This window comes from Puntigrus tetrazona, chromosome 4 (genome assembly GCF_018831695.1).
Source record: "Puntigrus tetrazona isolate hp1 chromosome 4, ASM1883169v1, whole genome shotgun sequence".
Taxonomy (NCBI): Eukaryota; Metazoa; Chordata; class Actinopteri; order Cypriniformes; family Cyprinidae; genus Puntigrus; species Puntigrus tetrazona.
Window position 1 is genome coordinate 22755505 of NC_056702.1, and position 27082 is coordinate 22782586.

General features: G+C 39.8%; 3 protein-coding genes across 3 annotated transcripts; 1 reads left to right on the forward strand and 2 right to left on the reverse strand.

Annotated features, from left to right (window-relative positions):
- Positions 1-3916: 3916 nt before the first annotated feature.
- On the reverse strand, positions 3917-14070 carry LOC122343013 (ribonuclease inhibitor-like). The gene is made up of 7 exons (XM_043237282.1): positions 13706-14070; positions 13362-13535; positions 9932-10105; positions 9670-9843; positions 8381-8554; positions 7463-7509; positions 3917-5712 (listed from the first exon to the last, which is right to left on the reverse strand). The coding sequence occupies exons 1-7, from the start codon at positions 14053-14055 to the stop codon at positions 5180-5182; spliced, it is 1626 nt and encodes a 541-aa protein (XP_043093217.1). The 5' UTR covers positions 14056-14070; the 3' UTR covers positions 3917-5179.
- An 8408-nt stretch (positions 14071-22478) lies between these two features.
- LOC122342317 (gastrula zinc finger protein XlCGF8.2DB-like) lies at positions 22479-24635 on the forward strand. Its single transcript, XM_043236110.1, has 4 exons — positions 22479-22573; positions 23077-23231; positions 23582-24116; positions 24308-24635. The coding sequence occupies exons 1-4, from the start codon at positions 22479-22481 to the stop codon at positions 24633-24635; spliced, it is 1113 nt and encodes a 370-aa protein (XP_043092045.1).
- Positions 24636-26157: 1522 nt separating this feature from the next.
- On the reverse strand, positions 26158-26750 carry LOC122343143 (zinc finger protein 32-like). The gene has a single exon (XM_043237500.1). It carries the CDS (start codon positions 26632-26634, stop codon positions 26353-26355), a length of 282 nt encoding a protein of 93 aa, XP_043093435.1. The 5' UTR covers positions 26635-26750; the 3' UTR covers positions 26158-26352.
- Between the last annotated feature and the right edge of the window lie 332 nt (positions 26751-27082).

A 27082-nucleotide genomic window follows, 5' to 3' on the forward strand; every position in this document is an offset into this window, starting at 1 on the left:
GTTTTTTACGTTTACGTGTTGGTCGTTGTTTGCTGTAATTCAAATTAAGTGTGTTCCTTTGAATGATGTTTCAGTGGGCCCACAATGTAATGACACGGGCAAATTAAAGACAAAGCAATGACACGTTCATCTCTTTATTTATGGAAATCATTTGTACAAGCTTCTTCTTTGTATTATCAGTAGACATTATTACAGTAAATTTCATCATGTTTTCAACCCATTGCAACGTTTATTGTGACGTGATACATGGCGGTGATATATCTTTTATATAACCGTAATTAATTAATCACCCTCATGTTGTTCCAAACCCACAAGACCTTCATTAACCTTTGGAACACCAATGAAGATATTTTTGATGAAATCGGATCCTGCGTAAATGTACTACATGAAATTCAGATGTGGTTATTTAAATAATGACAATGATGCTTTATTATATAAATAATAATACACAAATCTTAGTTTTGGAATCACAAAAAACACAGAGTAAATGGTTAAATATTAATTGACATTATTTGCTTTTCTAAATGTTCGAGCAGTTAAAACATTTAGTGGAATGGACTACAAAACTAATTCAGTAAATGATAACAGCTCAGGTAACACTGAAGAGAGCACTGAGGAAAAATCTACTTGAAACGTTTTACAGTGCAGGATCAAAACCAAATGACACTAGAAAGCAGAAATAAAACCACAAACAAACACACCAATGATTGGAAGAATTAACTGAAATGTCCGGTCCATTTCTGACGGAGAAAAATATCGTTTCATTTTGGGGTAAAATAAGTTTTGAGGGTCATTGAAAGATCATCTCTACCTGAACAAATGCACTACACAATGATTGAGTTGTTCCTACTTTAGATGTAGTGTGTTCCTGTCCTTTGTCCTGTGTGTTTATTATATCTGCTATCACTCCTGATTCAGCATCACATCATTTGTTTTTTACGCTGAACGAAAGCCGTATGCTGCAGTCATTTTCTGGAAGTGTGTTCATTTGAATGTGGTTTTCCTGTGTGCACACAACATAAAGACAAAAGCAACATATCTATGAACGTCTATTATTAGTCCGCTCCATACAGCGTTGCTTCCTCTTCATATCATTAATGATCATGAAGGCTGCTCAAAAAGACTTATAAATTAAGAGGGGAATCAAAGCGCATTATGATAAAGATGCTGTAAACAAAAAAAATTTAAATTGCCAGCCCTAAAATGATGTAACAATCTGCATATTTATTAAAATAGATCTGTATGTAAACATGTTAAATGCTGACCAGAAACACCTGGTCTGTAATCAGCAGAAGTCTAAAGCAGTTTTCCAAGAAGTCCTTTAAGCTTGTATAAAAATACCAGTTTCGAAGTAGGAGACAAATTGTATTTTTAATTGGTTAGCAAGCATAGTTAGTGTTTTAAGAAGAAGATTTGTTCTCTGTTTCTTAAAATAGAGCTAAAGGAGTGAATCGGCTTGACCTGTCTATGGAAAGAGCCCTTGGTGTTCAACAGAACGTGGAATATGACACATTCAATTTCAGCGCTGAACTCAAAGATTATTCTTTGACGTGGCCTGGCATACTGTCCATCATTAGTTCTCTATATGATACTTTAGGCTTTGTATCCACAAGCCAAGCAAATTTCACAGCAATTATGCAAAACTGAAGTTAGGATGGGATGAGACCATTCCATTTTAGTTGAGTCAATCTTGGCTGGATGATTTGAATCTCCTGAACGCTTATATAGTGTAAACCAATGCTTTGTTTCCAAAGGTTTTGACAGTTAAACCAGCGACACCAGCAAAGTTGGCTTTGGTGCTGTGCCTCATCTGCGAATTTGGAACAAAAGTGGAGAATGCATTCATCATTGGAAAAGCTAAAGTAGCAGCTTTAAAGCAAACGACTATACACAGACTGGAACTTGCCACTGCTGTGTTAGCTGTGCGTCTTGACCAATTACTGAATACAGACTTCCTACTCCTGCTACTGCTAGACCTTCTACTCCAACTTTTGCTTCAGGAACAACCTTCTAAGTCGCACTTGGCATGCCATTTTGGCTTGTAAAGGTCAACGATCCAGTAAGTAGAAAGTGTTCTTCAATGTCTCTACAGTCTACAAGCAGACAAAGAAGTCTATCGATCTATTGCTGAGGATGATATCGTCAAAGTAGTTGATGTCACGCTGACCCCAAGACAAAAGGTTATTAGTATAAGATAACTAAGATAACTATTAGTGTGCTAATTATAGGGATCTACCTATAGTTGTCACGACAGGGGCGTGAACCCGGGTCATAAGACAAAAGGGAACACAGGGGACCTCTAGAGGCACGGAGATACAACTACAGCAAATGGGATATGACAATAGTAGATTTTATCTGTTTACACTTGAGTGATCCTTCTCTATCAAGCTAGCTAAATATGTCTTAAAAAGCAGCATATTCTTAAGCTGGTCCGACCATCTCACGACCAGGGTTTCTGCAGCTTTCATAATGCCAAATTTAAGATAATTCAATTAAAAACACAGACAACACATACAAAGGAAATTCAGAACCACAAAATTTGTTCTATTTCTTTACTAACAAAAGCCTTTTTTATCAGTGACCTGTCCGTGAGACACTATCAGAAGCTTCGGACAAAAAGAAAGAAGCTCTGAGGAAACCACACACAGAAAATGTGCATAACCACGAACATGATAAAAGTAACAGATCTGCACTGAAAAAAATATCATGACTAGAAAAATGTTTTGGTTAAAAATGACTGAAGAGACCAAGAGGGTTAAGTAGCCTATAAAATACAGTAATACAGTACATGGTTACTGTAATTACTTCTATAATATAGTAGTTGTATAGTACAAAAAAAGGTGTAATCAACAATCACATTATTCCATTTTATTCCATGCACCCTTCATTGTTGAATGAAGTCTTTTTCACCAGTTCAGCCTGAATCTGGAGGTTTGTACTTGTTTGTTACAGGATTCCCTTTGTCATTGCAGAAAGAGGTTTCCCGAGGTTGTTGATTGGTTGGAAGGTCGGTAGTTGTTGAAATCTTGGGAAGCCAGTGATTTGAGCTGATGTTGGCTGAAGATGCGGAGACATGGTCTTTTCTTTGCAGTAAATAAAAACACAGATTTTTGTTTCTGACACAGATTTTGCAAAGCATAGGGCTTCGTGAGATCCCTTATGGGAGAAGAGGCCTCATCACTGATGAACATGAATGGAATTGTGATGTCAGTGTTGAGCAAAGTATCTTGAGGAGGAACAGGCAGCCCAAGGCAACTCTGAGTAGGCAAACACAACAGCTTTAGACACTCTGTCGTAGCTTCCGACAATAGAAAACACAAACCTGCAGTGGGCATCAACAACAGCCATAAGTGTGAAGGAAAATCTAAACTTTTTAAACATGCTTCCAGGCTTGGAAGGGGGTTGAATGAAGACCCCCGAAGCAGTGTGGAAAGTGTGAGCAAAGTCTTTGGTAACAGCCTTCCACTCCGGCTCAGTGGTCGACCAAATGAAGTTGAATAATGGTTTTATTTTGCAGAGAGGGTTTAACTACACAGGGTCAAGTCCCCTGATATCCAATATTTGATCATCTGTGTGTCTGGGAGTAAAGAGCACACAAAATGTGGTCTCTTCACTCTTTATCCATCACCAAGAAATATTTCTGCTTCTCATCTCCAGTTGCTTCTTCTGCGGAGTTTATTGACAGTGTGTGGCTATAATGTGCTGTATGAACGTCTTGTGCCATTGACAGTAAATTGGGTACCACACACATACATCAGATACTGCTCGCCTTATGATTTTCCTTAAAGAGTCTCTTCTACACTGCTTCTTTCTGGTCTGTGTTCTGGATTGAATGAACCCAAACTCATTCAGGAGACATGTAATAGTGTCCCCAAGTGCTTAACAGTGAAAACACACAAAGCAGGAAAATTCTGTTTGGTGGGGAAAGTGTTTATTGGCAGAATTTTTGATAGATGCATACTAAGTTCAGTGGGGAGAATGTAACTGAGTTAATGATTATACAATGTTAAATGTGAGTGAACATAATCAAAATTAATTTCTATAGTGTTTTACATTTATCGTGTTCTTATGTACAGTTTGCATAATTTATTCAGAATGTTGTATTATGAGGAGCAAATTTGAATGACGCACATGACATCTTGTGCAGCATGCTAATGGTGTCATCCTTACAATCACATTTATCTTTGACGGGTTCACATGCAGTGTTGCCAATTCAGCAATTTTGAGACTAAATATAGCTACTTACGGAGAAAGGTCTCTGCCGAGTTACATGGAGTTAAATGGCATCAGCCAAGCAGAAATTAGGATGTTGATGTTTCCACATAAATTAGTCGATCCCGCTCAAAGCATGTTCATCTTTAAGCAACATGGATTAGTACACACAGAGTGTAAGTTAAAATAGCAAGATACAACGATTGTTGTGAGTAATACCTTAGTTTTTTTGGTTTAACATTTTGATTTTACAATTCCTGGACGAAATCATTTACTTGTGATCGAACATAGTAAGAGCTAATGCCCGACAAACAATGCAGCTCTGAAACCACACACATGTTCTCACACAGTGAAAAATACATCGCAGAGCAAAGAGAAAACTGACAACACATCAACAGAGATGAAAGATCATGTTACTTCTGATATTAAACAAGGTCTCAGGACTCTCAGCTTTTAAATTTTGTCAGATGAGCGCTTGTGCACATAAACAGATCTTAATCAGGGTGAAGAGTACATTTTAAGAGCACATTTTATTTTATTATTTTTGTTCGTTTCATTTTTGTGAGGAATCGACTTTATTCATTAAAAAAATGTAATCTCAGTCTCATCTCAAGTTGATCCGTCACCGTCTTTTATTATTTCTGTACAAAACAGAGAATGACATGTTTGTGAAAGACACATTTGAATTGAAAGGTAATTTTGAGAATAATACAAATTATTAAAGGCACACAATAATTAAAACACAAATGTAGGCTCATAAATTCAGATTCACATCATCACTTAGCATGACTCTCCCTCTCTCACACTCACACACACACTTATCTGCCTTTGAGTATTTCTCAAGCATTATTCTGTTATTTCAGTGACAGAAGTTGAGCTGCAGTATTGATGTCATCTCATTGTTACTAATTTGCCACGCAGCTCAAAGCATTATGGGTAGAATCTCTGCTCAGTCTCTTCTGATTCATCAACACAGATTCACTGATGATTTATAATAAACAGTAAACCCAGGACAGAGTGTCTGAGTGAATGTGGTCTGGACTGTGTGGATGAGTCTCATTGTGTCAGAGATGCAGAAGAAGGACAGAGTTCCTGCGCTCTCATCCACATACACTCCTACTCTAGAAATATATTCATACACTCCTGTTCTTTCTATTCTTCTGTTCATGATGGGCTTCACAGAGAGATCAGTCTCTATGTTATTGTGTATGAATGAGTATCTGTGAGGAGAGCAGCACAAACTCCAGGACTGATCATTGCGTCCAAACACAGACTCATCACCTCTTTTATAGGACACGGATATATGCACAAGCCCAGTCCACTCAGTCTCCCAGTAACAGCGTCCACACACACTCTCTCGACACAACACCTGACAAACATCATCAAATCTGTCTGGATGATCAGGATACGACTGAGACACATGCATCACCTTTCTGTTCTTCTTAGACAGATAGAGACAAGTGTATGCTGTGTTTGGATCCAGTGTGAAAAAACACTCGTCTGAACACAAGAACAGAGACATTAGTAACACAACAATCACTACAGCTGTGTGTGTGTGTGTGTGTGTGTGTGTGTGTGTGTGTGTGTGTGTGTGTGTGTGTTTTTTTGCAAAGGTGGGTAGAGAAACCAAAGAAAGAAGAAGCTGCATTTTAATTTCTGAGTTAAAACTAATAAAATACAAAAAGTACACAGACCCCTTAGACAGAACATCAATCAATCAATCAATCTATCTATCTATCTATCTATCTATCTATCTATCTATCTATCTATCTATCTATCTATCTATCTGTCGCTGTGTAGAAGGCTTAAAACTGGGTGAGGAACAGCCAAACTTTGCTACCAAGGTGAGGTTGTGAAAGATAGTTTCATGTCATGGAGGGATTGAGTACAGCAACAAGACACAAGATAGTTATATTGCATCAACAAGGTCTCTCCCAGACAAAGATTTCAAAGCAGACTGGGGTTTCAAGATGTGCTGTTCCAGCTCTTTTGAAGAAGCACAAAGAAATTTGCAATGTTGAGGATCGTAGATGCAGAGGTCAGTCAAGGAAACTTAGTGCAGCAGATGAAAGACACATCAAGCTTATTACCTTTCGAAATCAGAAGATGTCCAGCAGTGCCATCAGCACAGAACAGGCAGAAACCAGTGGGACCCAGGTACACCTATCTACTGTCCGGAGAAGTCTGGCCAGAAGTGGCCTTCTTGGAACATTTGCAGCCAAAAAGCGATACCTCCGACGTACATGAACAAGGCCAAGCGACTAAAGTATGCACCAAAACATAGGAACTGGGTGCAGAATATGGCAGAAGGTGCTCTGAACTGTCAAAAAGTTGAGGTTCCTTGAATGTTTGGGGCTGCATTTCTGCAAATGGAGTTGGATATTTGGTCAGGATTAATGTTGTCAGTGCTGAGAAACACAGGCAGATACTTATCCATCATGCGATACCATCAGGGAGGCATATGATTGGCCCCAAATTTATTCTGCAGCAGGACAACGACCCCAAACGTACAGCCAAAGTCATTAAGAATTATCTTCAGCGTAAAGAAGAACAAAAAGTACTGGAAGTGATGGCATGTGTTACGGGAAGCCAGCAGAGGGAGCTCTTACATCGGCATGAACTGTGATTTCTTCCTCTGCTACTACTTCCTGTTTGGACACTACAAATTCTGAAGCAGGATTTTTCCTGGCATGTAGCGTTATAGTTAGCCTACTTTTGTTTGTTCATTGTTTCTCTTTTGATATTCTCTGGTTTTGACTATGCCTGACCCTGTTGTTGCCTTGCCTCTGATATTCCTGTTTGCTGTGTTTTTGATGTCTGCCTGCTTTGACCATGCCTTCATCAAATAAAAGCCTGCAACTGGATCCGCAGACATAACGCACTGTTAAGTTCCACTGAACACATGAACTTCTACATTCTTTACTTCACTTAAATATGCCCTTAAAAGAATCAGACCATACAATACAGACCAGACAATGCACTGAGAAAAGTAGATGGTGCGTTTGGAATAAATAAATTAAAGCATTTTAAGTTGTACTGCATTAAAATAAAGAGAGAAAGTTCGCCCACAGTAATGCAGTAAATGTAGTTTTTTGACTAAAATGTACTTGTGTAAAAGTACCAATCTTTAGATATACTCTAAAAGTTTAATTACCCCAAAAATGATTAAACTATGTAATGTAACTCGTTACTACCCACCTCTGACTGTTTGTGTGTGTGTGTGTGTGTAGGTGTGTGTGTATACACTTACATTTTTTCAGTCCTTCTTTAATCCTGGATTCTCCTCCATGATCCACACTATGAAACACACACATTCAGTCAGAATATAAATGTTTTAGTTTAGTAATTTTAAAAGATTGACTGGATGTAGTCTTGATAACAGTATTTTTTAGGGATATGCTTTTTTTGTTGGTTGCTAGGAGAGCTGTGTACATCTCAATATATTGTTATATACTGTATATATCGCAAGTGCATTTTGTTCAGCTGTAACGAGGAGGCAGAGGCCGACGTAGAATCCATGTTGCGGTCGTTTATTACATACAAGGGCAACAAACACAAATGTTAAGGCAGACAGAGAGTCAGTAACAAAAAGGCAGTCAGAAATATCAAGTTCAAGGATAATCTGAAAGGCAGTGGTCATGAAACAGGCAATGGGTCTGTACCAGGTCATGAGTCCAATCAGAACAGGAGAGCAGGTCCTTAAATTGGTAATCAGCTAAACAGGCAGAGATCATACACGTGGCAGGGAATCAGAACAATGAGAAAGAATGCTTGATAAGGCAGTAGTACTGGCAATACTTGGCGGTGAGCCTCTGGTTATAAAGCCCTCAAACAGGAAATGATTGCAGAGTGAGCAGAGGGATGGAACACAGTTAGTACTCAGGCAACGGATCCCTCTGCTGGCTAGGCGTTGCCAACATCAGGGTTGCCAGGTTTTCACAGCAAAAACTTACTCAAGTGCTACTCAAAACTATCCCAATCACATTTCAGGGGAGATTCTCAGTAAATTATCACTGTCATAGTTTGTATGTCATTTAAGACTCAACACCACAGAAAATAATACAGGTTTTAATAACAATACTGTATCGCTTTTATATATATATATATATATATTTGTGAGATTTTTATAGTTATTTCCCCTACTAAATACTTCTCCTGCTAAACATACTTGAGTTTGTCCAATGAGCAGGTTGAGTCCTCTAGTTTTTCAGAGAGCAGCTTCACTCCTGAATCTCCAGGATGATTGTAGCTCAGATCCAGCTCTCTCAGGTGTGAGGGGTTTGAAGTCAGAGCTGAAGACAAATAATGACAGCCTTCCTCTGTCACCATACAGCCAGACAACCTACAAAAATATACAGCAAACAGTTCACATCACATTAGTTTGTGAAAAAAAACAAAAACAATTGTTCACAAAAAATGTTGTGCTCATTTTAAATTATCAAGAAAAAAACAAATATTCATCCAAATCATTAAACATTATACATCTTGCATTTAAGTACAAAATAAAAATAAGACAAGGCAAGGCAGATTTTATTTCTACAGCACAAGTTTAGCATTACTTTAGTTCAGGCTATCGAGAGCACCAGGAGCCTGGCAGCTTTTTAATTTTCCCTGAAGGAATATTTCACACAAAAATGTGTATAAACACAATGGAAGATATTGTAATGCCACGCCAGCAGAGGGATCCCTTGCCTGAGTGCTGACTTCTGCTCCACTCCCTCTGCACTCACTTCCAGTTCTTCCACTATATAACTCAGAGACCATCCACATGCTAATTGCAAATTATTGTCAGTTTACCTGCCTTACCAAGTGTTATTCTCCTGCATGACTTCTCTGTATGATTCTGCCTGATTACATGACCACTAATTGTTTGGATTGTCCCTCTGATTCTAGTTAGATTGATGTTTGTGTTTGGATCCATTGCTTGCTTTATGCCTTCTGGGTTTCCCTTATGTATGTCAATAGATTGGACTGCCTTTCCAGTTTTGATCCACTTTACAATAAGGTTATATTAGTTATGTGCTAATTAACTTGAACAAACAATACATTTATTACAGTGTTTATTAATCTGTCTTAATTTTAGTTCATGATAATACAGTTGTTCACTGTTAGTTCTGCTAAAAAGCACAACTGCTGATTTTATTAATGCATTAGTAAATGTTGCAATTAAATTAACCAATATTAATAAATTGAATTAATTTCACGTCTTTAGCTTCTGTTGCGTTGTTGTTTTGATTGCCCTACGTGTTCTGTGCGCCCTACTCTTCATTTCAGTTAATTGTCTTATTGTGTTCAGCAATGTTTAGTTGACGGTCCACTGTCAAAGTCCAGAAAGACAGAATACTCAATCTGCAATCAGTGGTTCAAATGAATTGCTTTGTTGTGCATTCACACAGGGTGCATTTGCAATCCACTACTTATCTGTAGCTGTTACCATTTTGATAGAAAACCATTTACCTCAATATATCCAGCTGACAGTTTGGACTCTTTAGTGCATCAGAAAAAAGCTTTAGTCCTGAATCCTGCAGGTCATTGTTACTCAGATCCAGCTCTTTCAGGAGAGAGTTTGAGGATTGTAAAACTGAAGACAAACTCTCACAAGACTGTGCAGTGAGATTACATATAGAACATCTGAACAAGAAGAATACAGTAATTACATAGAGAATTACTTTTTGTAATTACTTTCCAAAAGAATTTATCAAGTATTTGAAACTCAAACCTCAGTATATTCAGTTGACAGTTTAGACTCTTTAGTCCATCAGAAAGAAGCTTCACTCCTGAATCATGGAGGTCATTGTTACTCAGGTCCAGCTCTCTCAAGACAGAGCTTGAGGATTGTAGAGCAGAAGCCAAGCTTTCACAGGACTTTGCAGTGAGATTACATCCACATAGTCTGTGTAAAGAACAAAACAAAAAAGTGCCATTAATAGAAATTTGACAATTTATATAGTTTGTAATCTGCAGAACATAAAAAGTTATAAAAAGTGTAATTAGACTTTATTGGTAACATTTTAGAAGTATACAACACATAACTCATTTAAAAACATAATTGTTTAATTCAAATAAAATTATTATTTGATCGTTTGGAATGCAAGTTCAGCTATTAGATGACCAAAACATCACTGGTTCTAGTGTCACATGTCTGAGCTTTAGTGTTTACTGCATCACATCTTATGTATGTGCATTGATCAGTTGTTAATAAAATTAAAATCAAATCTAAATTTATGAATGAAGCACTAACCTGTCAATCTCTTAGTTCTCTGAAAAGATTAGAATAGCCAAGCAAAAAATAGAGATAGTAACAAGATTGTAACCCTTTGTTCCTGATGGAACCCTTGTTATGGCATGACGGCAGACTGGGGTTTTGCTTGGAGCCCTTATTAGCTCTGATAAAAGAAAAAGCCAATGAAATTTGGCAAGTGATTAACTAAACCTGAGCCCCTCCCCGTCACATGGATATAAATAGGCTACAGGTGTAACCACTGTAAACCGAATCTCAGCTCTCAGTGATGGTTCAAGGTTGTGGCAAGGGGATATAGTGTCTCTGTTCCCTCCTTCAGGGAACAAGGGTTACATACATAACCGAGATGTTCCTTGTCTGTCAGTCACTACGAGTTATGTTGTGACAACAGACTGGGGTCCAATGGAAAACGCCACAACCTGAACTCGTTACTACCAGATAGCAGGAATGGTGCAGCAAGCGTGACACTGGCTAGTTTTTTATGCCAATTACCTATCACCCAACACACAAGAAAAAACTGGCTCTACACGAAGACTGTAATACCTCACAAAGGTATTTGGTGTCTCCCAGCCTGCAGCTCTGCAAATGTCTGCCAGAGAGGCACCTTGCACCAACATAAAGGAGGAGGCGACACTCCGAGTGGAATGAGCTCTCACTCCTAGAGGGCAAGATTCACCTTGGGCCTGGAATGTCAGGGTTATGGCATCCACTATCCAACGGGCCAACCTCTGCTTGGAGACAGCCTTCCCTATCTGCTGGCCTCAACAGCAGACAAAAAGCTGCTTGCAGCTTCTAAAGCTCCAGGGAATGTTCCACATATATGTGTAAAGCTCTGACTGGACACAGCAACGACAAGGCTGGATCTGCCTCCTCCATGGGCAGTGCTTGCAAGTTTACCACCTGATTGTGAAAGGGCGTGGTAGGAACCTTAGGCATGTATCTAGGACTTAGGACTACATGAGAGTAGGCTGGTCGGAACACAAGGCAATCTTCACTTACCGAAAATGCTTGGAGGTCCTCGACCCTCTTGATGGAAGTGAGCATGGTCAGGTGCACTGCCTTGGCAGACAAGAACTTAAACTCAACTAACTGGAGCGGCTCAAGGGGACCTCTCTGAAGGCCAGCCAAGACAATTGAGAGATCCCATGAAGGCTCAAGGGGCGTCCTAGGAGGATTTAATCTTCTGCCACGTGGTTCTTTGCGGTTCTTCTCTGCGAGAAGAACACCAGTTCGTGAACAGACTCCACTTCAGGGCATAGGCTTGCCTCATAAAGGGAGCTCTAGCCTGGGTAATAGTGTTCACCACAGCCTGTGGTAAATCACCTGAACTTGCAGATCCAGGATGGGTCGAAGGCCACCACCTTTCTTGGGTATGATGAATTTGGGGCTGTAAAACCCTTTCTCCACCTCGGCTGGAGGAACTGACTCGATTGCATCCTTTGCCAGGAGGACAGCAATCTCCTCTTGCAAGACAGGAGCGTTCCAGGCTGTCATAGAAGTCTTTAGAACACCACTTTACCCCTGGAGGTCGCTGGGCAAATTGGATCACATAGCCGAGCCAAGGGTGGGGTTAGGCTGAGATGAAACCTGCGGCGGAGCGGTGGCAGTTGGAGGATCACGCCAGAAGAAATCAATTGTGGTCGTCATTTGCAGACAGATATCGACCACACCCGAGAGGGCACAGCCGAAACGGCATTTTGGAAAGACGTGAAATGGCTGTACACAGTAATTGCTCTTTTAGGTGAGACACCCATTGGAATTGCTGGAACTCAGGAATATCACTGAATGATTAGACAGAATAGTGAGGATGGAAGCAATTGTTGTCTTCAGTGTCTGGGCATCCAATATGTTAAAACTGCATTTGTGGATGACTCGTGTGTATATCACCAGCTGATCTCAGAGCTTTTATTCTGGTCCAGTCCACACTAACCCTTTTACTCCTCATGCAGTTATTGACACGTTCGGCTACTGAGTCATTTTGCACCTCATTTCAGCCAGCATTTCATTCAGTGCGCCAACAGAAGGATTGCAAACCTTCAAATGTTGTGGGTAGAGCCTGGAGGACTCATCCTCATCTCCAGTCCAAAGCCTTTAAGCTGATGGCTGCCCCGGCAACCAAGGCTTACAGCACAGCATTGTTGAGGGCTTTATCTAGCTGTTCTGAGCAGTGCAGAAGCAGACAAAGGCCATACAACACATGCACCACCAGCCACCACTACACCACAGGCCAGACCTGCTCCACCCCATGCTAAAGCAAAATCTAGGCCATCTAGTGCAGCTGGCCTCGAAATCTAGAAGGCGTAAAGTTGTAAAGTATTTTCAATGTAGTACTTTCTTGTACTCAAGCAAATCTTTGAATTACTTTTACTTGAGTTAAAGTAAGAAAGTACAATTGTAGTGCAGTAAAAAGTATGTTATGCTTTGAAACGTTGTGAACTAAAATGTTGTGGGTTGGGCTTGTAAAATGTGACGTTATGTTTGGCTTGTTCTGAAATTATTTATGATATATGAGCTTTTAAAAAAAAATGGAGCAGGTGAATTTTTGTCATTATAGGGTGGTTATTATACATACTGCCAACTCTCATTGCTTAGGTAAAAAATCCTACAAAATGACCCTTAATTAACAGAGCACCTAATAATAATAATAGTAAAAGTGATTTATTATTATTATTATTATTATTATTATTATTATTATTATTATTATATGTTGTTTGAACATAAAGGTTGTATTTATGGAGACTCCAGAGTGAGAACTTATGGTTAGCCACTTGCTAGCAGTAGTTTGTTACATTATAGTATATGTCTCTTTAGCATGTGTTATTGTGTATTATGTGTTATGTCTTTATGAAAACAGATTAATGCTTTGGGCACACCCCTAACAGTGATTCAGTTAATTTGATTGGCAAACCTCAGTATGCCTAGTTGACAGTGTGGACTCTTCAGGCCATCATAAATCAGCTTTACTCCTGAATCCTTCAGGTCATTGCTACTTAAGTCCAACTCTGTCAGATGGGAATTTGTCAGTTGTAGAGCTGAAGACACAGTTTCACAGTATTTTTCATCAAGACCACAGCCATCAAATCTAACAAAACAGAAGGTTTATTCAGATTATTCTGATGCTTGTTTTTTTCTGCAATAACATATTGTACTTTTGAATTTAAAATCAAGGCAGGAAAGTATTTTACATTTTGACATTGACCTATTTTGTGACAAAAAATGTGTGATTGAACAGCAGTCAATTAAATTACTCACAGTGCTTTTTTGCAGCATCTCACAGCTGGGACAAGTCTCTTGAAGTTTGAAGATGAGGACGTGTACTGCTTTGGATTAAATTCCTCCAGTACCTTCTCTGACATCAGCAATACATAGGTCAGCACTGTGCACATTGAAGAGGAGAGGTCTCTTTCTGGACGTTTATTTGAACTTAAGTATTGATTTATTTCCTCATATAATGAATGATCTTTGAGCTCAAGTAAGCAGTAGAATAGGTTGACTGAAGTTTCATCTGAGATGTCCTGTTTTTGTAATTGTTTAATGTGTGCACTTATTTTTCTGATGCTCACAGTAGTGTCTTTTGTGTGTGTGATCAGGCCTTTGAGCATATTTTGATTAGATTCCAGTGAAATTCCCATCAAAACTGCAGGAACAGGTCCAGATGTCCTTTCTTGCTTTGCATTGCTTTTTCAGTGGCCCTCTTCGTTAAGTCAACAAATTTGACAGCTCTAAAAAGAACAAAATTTTTGTCTGGCTGTAGTTTGTGAATCTTTGAAGAAAAACTTAAGCTCCTGCATGTTCTTGTTCAGGTAGCAGAGAAACACATGCACTGCAGCAAGAAACTCTTGAACACTCTGATGCACAAAGGAGAAAACCTTTGTCTTGTAAAGTCCATCTTCCTTTTTACTGATCTCAGCGATCATTCCTGTGAACTCAGTGTCTTTAGTCACAGTAATACCACACTTTTCAAGATCTTTCTCATAGAACATCATGTTTCCCTTCTTTAGCTGTTTAAATGCTAGCTTGGCTAATTTCAGAATCATTTTTTATTTGCATCTAAGAGCTGTGTACGTTGACTTTGTTTTTTTCCATCATACTTTTGGCTCTTTGTGTATCTGTATCACAAGGAAGTGAATGTACATTTCAGTGAGTGTTGTGCTGATGTTCTCTTCATTGTCCTGAAGTACTGTGGCTGTGATCCAGCAGAACAGAGGATTGTGGCACATGATGTAGAGACTACGAGATGTCTTAATGTGTGAGATGATTCTGGAGGCCAGACTCTCATCTGTGATCCTCTTTCTGAAGTACTCCTCCTTCTGTTGGTCAGTGAATCCTCGAACCTCTGTGAACAAACCTACATACTGAGGAGGGATCTGATTGGCTGATACTGGTCGTGATGTCACCCAGACAAAAGCCGAGGGAAGCAGAGTCCCTTTCACCAGACTGGTAAACAGCATATCTACAGCTGATCTTTTCTCCACAGTATCCAGTGTTTTACTATCAAAGTCCAATGGCAGTTGACTCTCATCAAGTCCATCAAATATAAATACTAGCTTACATTCCGTATATAGCTTTGATTTCTCTAGGTTCTTTAATTCAGAATAAAATTTGAGCAGAAACTCATGTAGATTGACCTTTCTTTCTTTAATCTTATTGATCTCTCTGAATGAAAGCAGAAACACACAGTGTATATCTTGATTGGCTTTTCCTTCTGCCCAGTCCAGGATGAACTTGTGCACAGACACAGTTTTTCCAATGCCAGCAACTCCCTTGGTCAGCACAATCTTCTCCTCATTGTTTTTCCTCAGTTCAGTGAATATATCATTGCATCTAATTGGTTTGTCCAGTGTTTTTTTGTGCTTTAAAGCATCAACAGTCTTTTGAATTTCATGTTTGTTATTGACATATCTCATATCTCCCTCTGTGATGAACAGTTCTGTGTAAACAGTCTTGAGATCTGTGTCGTTTTCTTGGTTTCCCTCAAAAATACATTTTACTTTCTTCCTCATTGTGTTTTTATGAGTTTTCAAAAAGTTTTGCAGCTCTATAATTAACAAATAAATAAGAGTAAACAAAATAGCATTAAAACTAATTTTACATATTTTTATATTAACATGATAATTATGAATAACTTATGCAGACAGTTTAAATTTATACTGGACAGTCTATCCATAACAACTTGTTCCTCTTCAGGAATTCAAGCTGTTTTGATGACGCTATGGGGAATGGCTTCCAGCGTGATGGCTCTGAATCTTGTGTGATATCAAACCATTGAAATAGAGGGACGTCATTTCTTTTTCCGGATCAATCTCTTCGTCCCCGCATCTGAATGCTATGGCAATGTTGTGGGGATGAAAGAAGGTGGTTATGGGACAGTGCAGCAGGTTGACCAGCTCGAGAGTCTGCTGAGCAGGTGCAGCCTCAGGCTCAGACGAGTACCTCAGACGAGTCAACGCTCAATGCAAGAGTTAAAAGAAGGCAGTTTCAGAGACTGCTGGGCCTTATAGCAGCTGCGTTCAATACCTCTTGGCCTGCTGTACACCCTACAGTGGTGGCTCATGAACGGGGTATTTCCCTGAGGGGAAATCGCTTCATATGATCAAAGTGTTACACCTAGCTGAACGTGCCCAAGACATGTGGAGAAAACCCTGGTTCTTACATCAGGATCCAGTGGATACGTCTCTCTCACTGGTTGGGGAGCGATCATGAGTGGCTGCTCAGCCCACGGTCTGTGAAATGGTTGCCAACTTATGTTGAGCAGGTGGATAGTGGATCAACATTGCTTATAAGTCTTATGCTTATAAGTCTTTGGCTTTGGGTGAGGCTAGGAGTCAAAGTGCACTTGACACAAAGTGTGGTGGCCTCCAAGACCCTGTTACTGTGAGCCACTCTGGGCTTTTCTGTTCTCTCTGCCTAGCTGTGCAGGTACACACACTAGGCAGAGATTTGCAAGTGTGGGGGCATGGGCATCTCGTTCTCCCAAAATGTCATCGACGTGGATCTCATTCCTGAAGTGAAACTTCTCCAGTTTCTGTATGTAACCAAGGTTCCTCTCGTAACCACATGTCTGGCATATCTACCTGCATTCGCTTTATGGCAGAAGCTGAAGCTGGCTGCATTCCACCTGCTTTTATGCTTCCTGGCCAGTGATGTCACCCGCCTATGACATCACATCATTTCATTGGTTTGATTTCACACACAATTCAGAGGTCCAATAGGACTCAATGATCTATGCTAAGCTATGCTAAAGGTGCTATTGCCATACCCAGAGATCGACTGAATGGATTAAAAATAATAAAAGTCAACTTATTAACTCTGAGGGAGTTGGAGAATGAGCCTATTTCCAAAAAAAGTGGAGTGTTCCTTTAACAAAATTCCCATCAGTTGATTTTTCACATGAGCTGAACTGTATTTACTACTTGTTTTGACTGGTATTTGAGATTGTAATCATGCCTTATTAAGACTTAATGAGAGAATCATAACATTTGATGACAGAGGTTTTATTATTAACTCTTAATAATTCTCATACAATTCTCATAATTGTTATATTTATTATTAAACAAATTACCATAATGTGATACAGTTGTTTAAGGCTTTTATACTATTGTAAACTGAGTATATATGGGATACACAGTTTGATTCAATATAATTGTAGATAATATTCTCTTATTTGGTACTGTTTCATTCTTTGACACAATCTGTATTGTTAAAAGCACTATATAAATCAATAGATTGATTCATAATCTGTCGCTGATGTGCCCTTTAATTGGTGCTGATGCTTTAATTGATTGATATTTTTTCTTGTTTCCATTTCCAGACAGTGATTCTTATCAAGATCTGACCTGAATTGGCTTCAAAAGAGACAGATGTTTTGGTATTGCCCTCAGCCTGAGGTGTTCGAAAAATGCTCACTGAAAAACATAAATTACAGTCACATCAACAAAGAGGAAATTTGGTCAAACCATCACACTGTTAAACAACCAATAACACTGCAGTCAGTCATTTAAACATTACCTTCCTCATATTTCTTTTCTAACTGTTCAGCCAGCTCATTCTGAACCATCTTCTTCAGGATACCAACCGTGATCTTCACAGCTTCTTTTAGTCCAAAACACTCCACCATCTTATCCACTGTTTTTAATCTACTTACATTCTTCATTTCAGACTTTGATATGCCCTCATGATCTTTCTCTAAATTCCACTGAAACTCCTCCAGATCCTTATCTTCCAGTTCCTTCAGTGAGTTCAGGAGAAGATCTTTAACAGATGCCATTGACCTTCACCAATTAACAGCTGCAGGACAAGAAGAGGATCTGAAATAATTTCACTCTTAACATGGGGATGTACGTTAATCTGTGAGGAGAGGCAAATTAATCATCATAAAATATTAATCGGTAGCTTTTTTTAAGCAAAAATAAATACTGTAAGCTTGCTAGCTAGAAAAAAACAACAGAAGCCCAATAGAAATTCCAATGCTTTCCATTAAATTACCATGTTGAACCATTATCTTTTACCAGTAAAACTATTACGAAATTTTGGGAATTTACAATAGGATGTAACATCCCAGTAATAGAATCAATCGTGTACCAGTAGACACCGATTTTTAAAATGAAACGTACCTAAATTGGTATATTGACAACAATATCAGAATGAGCAACTTCCTGTGACACCCCTGGCATAAAAATGTTACAATAAAACAGCGAAATGACTTGATTGCGGTATTAATATCTCATAAGCACAAAATACACACAAACAATACATGAAAATAACTAAAGATGAAACGCTCACCTCAAAAAATACTTGCAGGTCTTTCTACTTCCTCCCGTCAAACCATTTTGTTCAACAGCAGCTCTGAAATTTCTTTCAGCGTCTGCATTACAAGGGAAACCTGCTTCCTGTTTTCTCTGAGGCAGAGACGTGTGAATCAGTCAGATATAAACACTCACACACTCACTCTCGTCTGGTTTGTTATTCAGAAAGACTTGTAAGGAAACTGCTGCTGAATCTAAATTACGTGCATTTTACACGATTGTGACACGATTGAGCCCGGCTTTTCTGAGCACGCTCTTCTCACTATTTTCATTATAAAAATATAATTTAGAATTTATCACTATTTTTACTATTTAAGTGTTAACAGCATCTACCGACATATTTTTCTTACCCTATTAGTAGACCACTTGCAAAAATGCACTTAAATTATTATTATTATTTTGCTCTTAGGATACCATTAAAATGAATATAAGTTCAATAATTGGCTCTGATTTTAAAACAGTTATTAAGTCATTAACAGAATTAAAGTTACCCATTGACAAAAGTACGAGCGAGAACTGTTGCCATGGTGACTCATAATATTTGCGCTCCATTGATAATTGATAACACATAGGTGTTCTTTTGGTTTACATGGAAAACTCAGTATTTTATGTTATATTTAAGAGGATTTGAGAATTTGTAATATTTGAAATGTCACTGAACATGTCTAAGTGTTATAAGTCATGTGTTTGGTACAGATGAAGGTGCTCTGTGTGAAGAGGAAAGTTGTTAGTGATGTATCTTGTTGGAGTCTCTTTCACAGTGTTGTTACACATGAGTGCATTTGCTGACTTCACTGAAGGAAATTTACTGTGGCTTCGCACTTTTCCTCCACCCAGTTACTGTTACAGAATTCAACTTGGGTTTTTTTGACAAAAATTGTGCAGAGCACAGCATGTCGAGGACACAGCTGGTGCACAAGTGAAGAAGTCACTCCGTTGAAGAGAAACCCTCCATCTTGAGTCAAGGATACCAAAAAACAACTTCAATACGATTCTAGACCAAGCTGAGGTGAATGACTGAATGACTCTGGGGTCAGAGTTGATGTAGCCTTTCATGGGCCAGTCCAGAACAACAATTTGAAGCCTGTGCTCGATATCTAAGATGGTAAGTGAAACACGTAAAGCCCTGAATATCTGAGGGAAAACGTGTCTTAAGTTAGGTATGATGCCAAGAACTGTACAATTTAACGAAACAATTTATAATATTGCCCATATTTAAGCAATTTCACAATCAGGGTATTTGGCCAAAGTAATGGGAGCCAAGTAATTCAAAGCTGTGTTAATAGTCAGCACTCGTGGAATGCCACATTTCCAATATGACAGCTTGGATGGAATTAAAAACATCACATCCTTTTGCCAATGATGCCAATGATGTGAAGCACATCAACAATCGGCCACCAGCACATAGCAGAAGAACTCGACACAATTACAAAGAGTGATTCTCTGCGCTGATGATGCCATCGTTGATGCCAAATACCGGAGAGGTCTTGACTACTGACCTCCTTGAAGATGCAGAATGATGATTAACCAGTGGAAAGTATTCCTCAACACATTTATGCTCAGAAGATCGTGTAGAAGATGACCTTAGCTGGTGCGTGTCTCCACAACTATTTGCATAAGGTTCAGTCTGACACGTACAAACATTTCTGTGAATTGTGAGGACTTTCCATAGACTTCTATGTTTTTTTACAGACCAAACAATATATTTTATGGGATTATGCCCAGGATTTTCAACCAGGTAAAATTTGGTTGTAAACCTGCTTGATTATCTGTTATATGAACCTTGTTGGAGTCTCGCACTTTCCTGGCAGTGCATTTGCTGAATTTTTTACTGTGGCTTCACACTATTCCTCCACCCAGTTACTGTTAAAGAATTCAGCTTTATTTTTGACAAAAATTGTGCAGAGCACAGCATGTCGTGAACACAGCTGGTGCACAAGGGAAGAAGTCACTCCGCTCATGAAGTACCCTCCATCTTCAGAGTCAAGGATACCAAAAAACAACTTCAATACCCACCCAGACCAAGCTGAGGTGAATGACTGAATGACTCTGGGGGTACTGGGGTCAGTGTTGATGTAGCCTTTCATGGGCCAGTCCAGAAGAAGGTCAATTAATAGACACACACACACATATGCATATGCATATATATATATATATATATATATATATAATTTATCACTCTCTGTTGTTCAAAGTGCTAATTTAATTCCCACCATATTTCTATCAAACTAATCAGAGTAATTTGAGCGTTGGTTGAACTAGTCACATTCAAAGCATAAAAGCCAACAAGTGAATCACGTACAGTCTTCGGATCCAGCTTTAGAGCCTTGACTGTGAGGCGGCAAGTCGTGGGTCAAAACACTGCTCTTCTGTTCCGTCCAAACATCAAACAGGTTCTCCCTGCTAAGAAACCTGATCAAACTGCTCTAGTAATTGGCGATTCTATTGCACATACACTATGTTGCCAAAAGTATTCGCTCACCTGTCTTGACTCTCACATGAAATGACATCCCATTCCTAATCCCTAAGATTCAATATGACGTCGGTCCACCCTTTGCAGCTATAAGATCTTCTGGTAGGGCTGTCTATGAGGTTCAGGAGTGTGTTTATGGGAATTTCTGACCATTCTTCTAAAAGCGCATTTGGTTTATCAGGTTAAGGTCAGGACTCTGCACAGGCCAATCAAGTTCATCCACACCAGACTCTGTCATCCATGTCTTTGTGGACTGATGCACAGTCATGTTGGAAGAGGAAGGGGTCGGCTCACTGTTCCCACAAAGTTGGGAGCATGGAATTTTCTTGGTGTCTGAACATTCAGAGTTCCTTTCACTGAAACTGAGGGGCCAAGACCAGCTCCTGAAAAATAACCCCACACCATAATCTCCCCTCCATCGTCCTTATACTTGACATACAGTAAGTACCATCCTGGAAAAACGCCTAAACCCAGACTTGTCCATCAGATTGCCTGATGGAGAAGCGTGATTCCTCACTGTAGAGAACGCGTCTCCACTGCTTTAAAGTCCAGTGGCGGGTGCTTTACACAGCATCCAACGCTTTGCATTGCACTCGGTGATGCATGGCTTGATGCATCTCCTCGGTCATGGAAACCCATTCCTTGGCAGTCTGCATGTCTAGGTGTTTGATTTTATACGCCTGAGGTCATGAAAGTGATCGGAACACCTGATTCTGATTGTTTGGATGGGTGACCATATACTGTTATGCGTGTTATGCATTTTTAAGGTTTTTGGCACTTCTTTGTGACACACTGTTTGCACGTATCTCTTAAGCAAAAATACCTTACTACGCCAAATTGTTTTTCTTTTAATTAATTTGATGCTTTATTTTTTGGCTTTTTATTTAGCTATTTTTATATCACGTTTTTAATTATAAAAACCCCAGATATCATTCAATATCTAAAGCAGGTTTGATATCTGATTTTTTTTTACCTTTTAATGCATTATGCTTATGTTATTGAATGCTTGAATCTGATTTTCTCAGTTATCAGGGAGTTGCATAAGAGATCGCTCTTGACCACATTACAGTTATTTTCACTGAACTAAATCTAAATAAAGTTCACTATAATAGATTAGTGTTCATTTTAAAGGTCTTACAACAGCAAAATAACATCAGGTTTGTGAAGCACATACTGTATATCTCCCATTATACCTGCGCCACATGGATACATTTTCTACATTTATTTTATTTCTTGATAACTTCATAATGTTACCACTGATGGCAGATGGACTATTCTGATGATGACTTTTAAACTTTTCTGCATCTTGATGGTGGTTACTACTTGGCAGTGAATGGGATAGACACCAAAAAATGTATCCAAAATGTCTTGAATTGTGATCTGAAGACAAACAAAGCTTTTCTGACTTTTGAATGTGATTATTAAATGACATAACATTTTCATTTTGGGGCCTTTAAACGCCCTGCCAATGTAATCCTTCAGACTTTTAATGAAATCCAAACCATCAACTATTAATCATTAATGTGTGTTTTGAGACATATTCCATTGGTATTTAGTTATTTTAACAACAAAAGGCAAACAGTAACCAGTAATAGCCAACAGGCTCCATAACAGTTCCACTAAAACCAATACAAATCCCATTATATACAGTAAAACTATTACAAACTCTCTGATATATTTTTTTTCAGGATAATACAGTAACATAAGGATTCCGCAACTGTAATTTCGATCTACAAATATTCAGCCTATGGTTTTAGCCAAAAAGACCTTTATTTTGGAGCGGCGCTGTGAGGTCATATGCGCGCGCCGCGCTCTCGCTCCCGTGATTGCGGCTGAAGAAAGGTGAGTGTTTTTACTCATTTAGTATTGAAATCTGTCCAGTTCGTTTAGAGAAATGCACACACCAATTATAAATAAGTAATGCTTCGTCGGGTAGGTATGTTGTAACGTTATTAGTGAAAGGCGCGTCTCATTTAACAGTGTAGTGAATCAGTTTCTAAACACGAACTCAGCCTGCCTTTTTTAGACCCTTTTTAGGGCGGATAGTGTGTATACTGTGCACACTGGGACGCAGAGTCAGTCACTGGCGAGCAGTGATGGAGAAACGGAGCTTTTTGATCAACTGAATCGATTGCTTCTGAAAATGATTCAGTGATTCGAATCACGCTGCTGCTCAAAACTGTGTAAACACAACAAAACAGACACCTGTTTCGACTTCTACAAACCAACTGGAAATGTTTTCATAAGATTGGAATATATTAAATATAATCTATAAATCTCGTTTTGACTATTGAAGAAGGGAGCTACACTCAGGTTCAGTTGTATTTAATTCTTCTGTTATTCAGGTGGAAAACAGAAGAAAGTGTCCAAACACAGAACCATTCCTGGTGGATCGGCTCTCATACTATCACAGAGATGGCGTCTATTAAAGAGGAGAGCGAAGAGATCAAGATTGAAGAAGTGTTCAGAGTCAAGCTTGAAGATACTGAGCAACAAACGGGTAGGTTTTCTCTGGTTTAACCTCGTGAACATCTCCAGCTCCACACGAATGAATGAAACTTGCACGAGCGGTTTGATTTGAGGTGCCGTTATCTGGCACGGAGGAAGATATTGTCATCATACGCTTAACATAGTGGAATAAAAACCATGCAGACCCAAACATAAGATGCCCCTGATGATCAGACGACCCTCCCGTGTTTTAATATGCATCTCATTCTAAACCAAATCTTTTGTTTTATTAAAGCAAAAAAAAAATTTAAATCTTGAATCGCAAATTACATTAAAAATGTTTTATACCATTGCCAAAGCAGCTTCCTTCTTTTCACCGTCTTGTCTCTTTTTTTCACTCAGTCCCAATGGCGTTCAAAAAGGAAGATCAAGAACTGGATGAAGAGCAGGAGAAAGATCAGTGCAGTATGCAACAGGATTTCATGACCGGCGAAAAACCCAGACAGGCTGAAAAGATCTTGTCTCGAAAAAGAGCTCAGAAGACCAAACCCAACCGGACAGCGAAACAAAACCGCCAGGTCCAGAAGAGCGCTCCCACTGGAGAGGCGGCGTTTGCGTGCGACCAGTGTGGAAAGAGCTTCTCAGACGCCAAGCGCCTTAAAAGACATGTACCGATTCACTCCACAGAGAAACCCTTCACGTGCCAGCAGTGTGGGAAAACGTTCAAGTTGAACAAATACCTCTTGACTCACAAGACGGTCCACACCAAAGAGAGGCCCTTCACCTGCACACAGTGCGGAAAGAGCTTCTCGCAAGAGGCACATCTGAACAATCACTTGAAGGTCCACGCCAGACAGAAGTCCATCGCGTGCCAGACGTGCGGAAAGAGTTTCACACACAAAGGAGATCTTAACACCCACATGAGCCTTCACACCGGGTGAGGCTTTACAACTGCAAGGCGTGTGGGAAGAGCTTCTCGTGCAAAGGAACCTCAACACCCACACAAGAATTCACACCGGAGAGAAGCCCTACATGTGCGACCAGTGCGGGAAGAGCTTCAGGTTCAAAGCGACTCTCACTTACCACATGAGCATCCACTCCAGAGAAACCCGTTTCCTCTGCCATCAGTGCTTGGAAGGACTTTCGCTGGCGGCAGCCTTCTCAAGGTTCACGTAACGGCTCACGGCGGAGAGAAGCCGAACATGTGCCATCACTGCGGGAAGAGCTTCACGAGCGCTACACCCTTAAGAATCACATTCGGGTCCACACCGGAGAGAAGCCCTTCACCTGTGCCCAGTGCGGAAGGAGCTTCGCCGTTAAAGAAAACCTGCGGACTCACAAGAGAATTCACTCTGGGGTCAAGCCGTTCACCTGCCAGCACTGTGGAAAGAGTTTCGTACTGAAGGGAAACTTTAAGAGACACGTGTGGCGTCCACACGTGAAAGCGGAAGAGTGAATTAACTGAAGATGCCTACGGCTTTTTCTGATGCATCATCGCAATTGACCGTTCACTAATACCGTTGCCATGACCTCACACTCACGCGTGTGTTTCCACACAGTGAAAAATACATCACACAGCAAAGAGAAAGCTGACAACATGCTGGAGAAGACAGAGCAGGTCACTTCTCACACTAAACAAGGTCTCTGTTTTTTAATCGTCTCGTTATTAAAGAAACTATGAATACCATTCTGTGGCTCTTTAACGTGTTGTGATGGATCACTGTATGTTTCGGTTCAAACGTGAACCGATCGTCTTTATATTAAAATGACATACTTACCCCAAGGTGTACGTGACTTTCTTTTTCAGCCAAGCGCATTTCGTGGTTTTATTCTGGCTCTTCCACGGCTTGGTAATGCCGGTGAATACTGCCCCTTATGTTGAAGCTCCATAGATGGCATATACATATATATATCTGTCGTAAAGCTAACCTTCATGCCTCCGGGGGTTAGCGCACGTCTTCTGAAGCAGATTGGTGGGTTTTTGCAATAAACATACTTCTAAAGCAAATCACTGATGTTCGCGAGAGAGTGGACTTCTGGCTTCTTGGATGATGTCAGCGGAAACATGAAAGTCTTGTACATCTAGTAGATTATGAGCTCATTTTAATTTTTGGGCAAACTGTTCTTGTTTCTGTTAAGAGCTAGTGTGGTGTGCATGGTGTATCGTCTATGCTTTTTTTCTTGTAATAAACAAAATTACTTCACATTCTTCTTACGTCTTTTTCACGTTCCTCAAATACATTACAAAAATGAATAACATACTGCATACAACTTACAAAAACAGAAAACTCCTAGGTAGTGGTTGTCTTTTACTACTTTACACATAAAAGCATTTAAGAGTGTCACAATATGCATTAAGCAATCCACTTATGTCCTTTAATTTCTTATAAAAGTTGCATAATCACGTGATTTTCAATGGAAGTCTCCCAATATGGTTAAATTGGAGGTGCTTCCGAATAAAAATTAGATTTATAAACAGTAATTGTTCAATCGTGGGTAAAAGCTGCATGCTCATGTTTGATAAATGTGATTTTTTTACAAACTTTACAGGCTTTAAACACTTCTTTCAAGTATTTAAATGAAAACAATATTAACCTTTCAATGTGAAATTCCCACAGAACGCCTATCCACCTTGTTCTTTGAATAAAAGCACTGTTGTCATATATGCGCTATGAATTCTGGGTTTTCCTTGGAAGCGGAGGATGCATTTTTGTAACGTTGCATTACAAACGTTTTGTAAGAGAGTCGACTATGAAACACTGAAACGAAATGGCTGGTGACGGCTGTACAAACGCTACTTTTATTATGAAATTGCAACGTCAAACAAATGAGTCACTGAGCAAAAAAGTAAAAATAAATACACATTATAAGACGACGAAAGTGTTTTTTGACAACCTATAGTTGGGGACTCCTAAAATGTAATTTTTCATGAATCAAAATTTACCATTAGATCAAAACAGACAACGAAATTCATTAAGTTAATGAGCCCACTTCAACCTTTATTGCTTTTTAATACATGTAAGGAATGAAAGGATAGACACTACAGATGTACTTTTTAGTGTCGCAGGTGTTTCTTGTTAATGCTATTCGTGCAACATGCGTTTTATTCTTAACATATCTGAATGTTTAAAATCGTACTGCTACGACTTACTCCAGAATGATGTTTGCGCCAATCATGGCGCTTTCTTCCCGTCGTGAGTCCGCACGTGAAGGTTCACGCCGCTTCTATACCTGAAGCTCTTCTCGCACCGAGGACACTTGTAAGGCTTCTCTCCGGTGTGAACCCTCACGTGAATCCTGAAGCTTCCTTTGCACGCGAAGCTCTTTCCGCACTGCGGGCAGGTGAACGGCTTCTCTCCGGTGTGAACCCTCATGTGGATGCCGAGGACATCTTTCCTAGAAAAGCTCTTCCCGCAGTGGTGGCACACGAAGGCCTCTCCGCCGGCGTGAGCCATCACGTGATTCTTCAGGCGACCGGCGTCCGTGAAGCTCCGCTCGCATAGATGGCATTGGAGTGTTTCTCTGGAGTGGGTCTTCGCGTGGTTGCTAAGGCTTATGTTGTAAGTGAAGCTCTTCCGCACTGAGCGCCGCGTGAACGGTTTCTCTCCGGTGTGAACCCCACATGAGTTGTCAGATTGGATTTATACCTGAAGCTCTTCCCGCAGCGGGCGCACCTGAACGGCTTCTCTCCGCTGTGGATCTTCATGTGGATATTGAGCTGGTTCTTACGCGTACAAGACTTCCCGCACAACTGGCAGACATACGGTTTCTCTCGGTGTGAATTCTCGCGCGTGCGCGTCAAAGTGGCTTTTCCAGGTGAAACTTTTTCCACAGCGACGACACGCGAATGGCTTCCTTTCGCCGTGAATTCTCATGTGCGCATCAAGGCTGTCTTTTCGGCTG

Coding starts and splice junctions, on each gene's coding strand:
- LOC122343013 (XM_043237282.1), bottom strand. CDS start 14,055: ATGCTCAAAGGCCTGATCACACACACAAAAGACACTACTGTGAGCATC. Junction 10,106..13,361: donor TGTCAACTAGGCATACTGAG/GTTTGCCAATCA, acceptor TTCTTTACACAG/ACTATGTGGATGTAATCTCA. Junction 7,510..8,380: donor TGCTCATTGGACAAACTCAA/GTATGTTTAGCA, acceptor TGTGTTTCATAG/TGTGGATCATGGAGGAGAAT.
- LOC122342317 (XM_043236110.1), top strand. CDS start 22,479: ATGGTTTTAGCCAAAAAGACCTTTATTTTGGAGCGGCGCTGTGAGGTC. Junction 22,574..23,076: donor GTGATTGCGGCTGAAGAAAG/GTGAGTGTTTTT, acceptor TCTGTTATTCAG/GTGGAAAACAGAAGAAAGTG. Junction 24,117..24,307: donor CACATGAGCCTTCACACCGG/GTGAGGCTTTAC, acceptor CTCTGCCATCAG/TGCTTGGAAGGACTTTCGCT.
- LOC122343143 (XM_043237500.1), bottom strand. CDS start 26,634: ATGGCTCACGCCGGCGGAGAGGCCTTCGTGTGCCACCACTGCGGGAAG.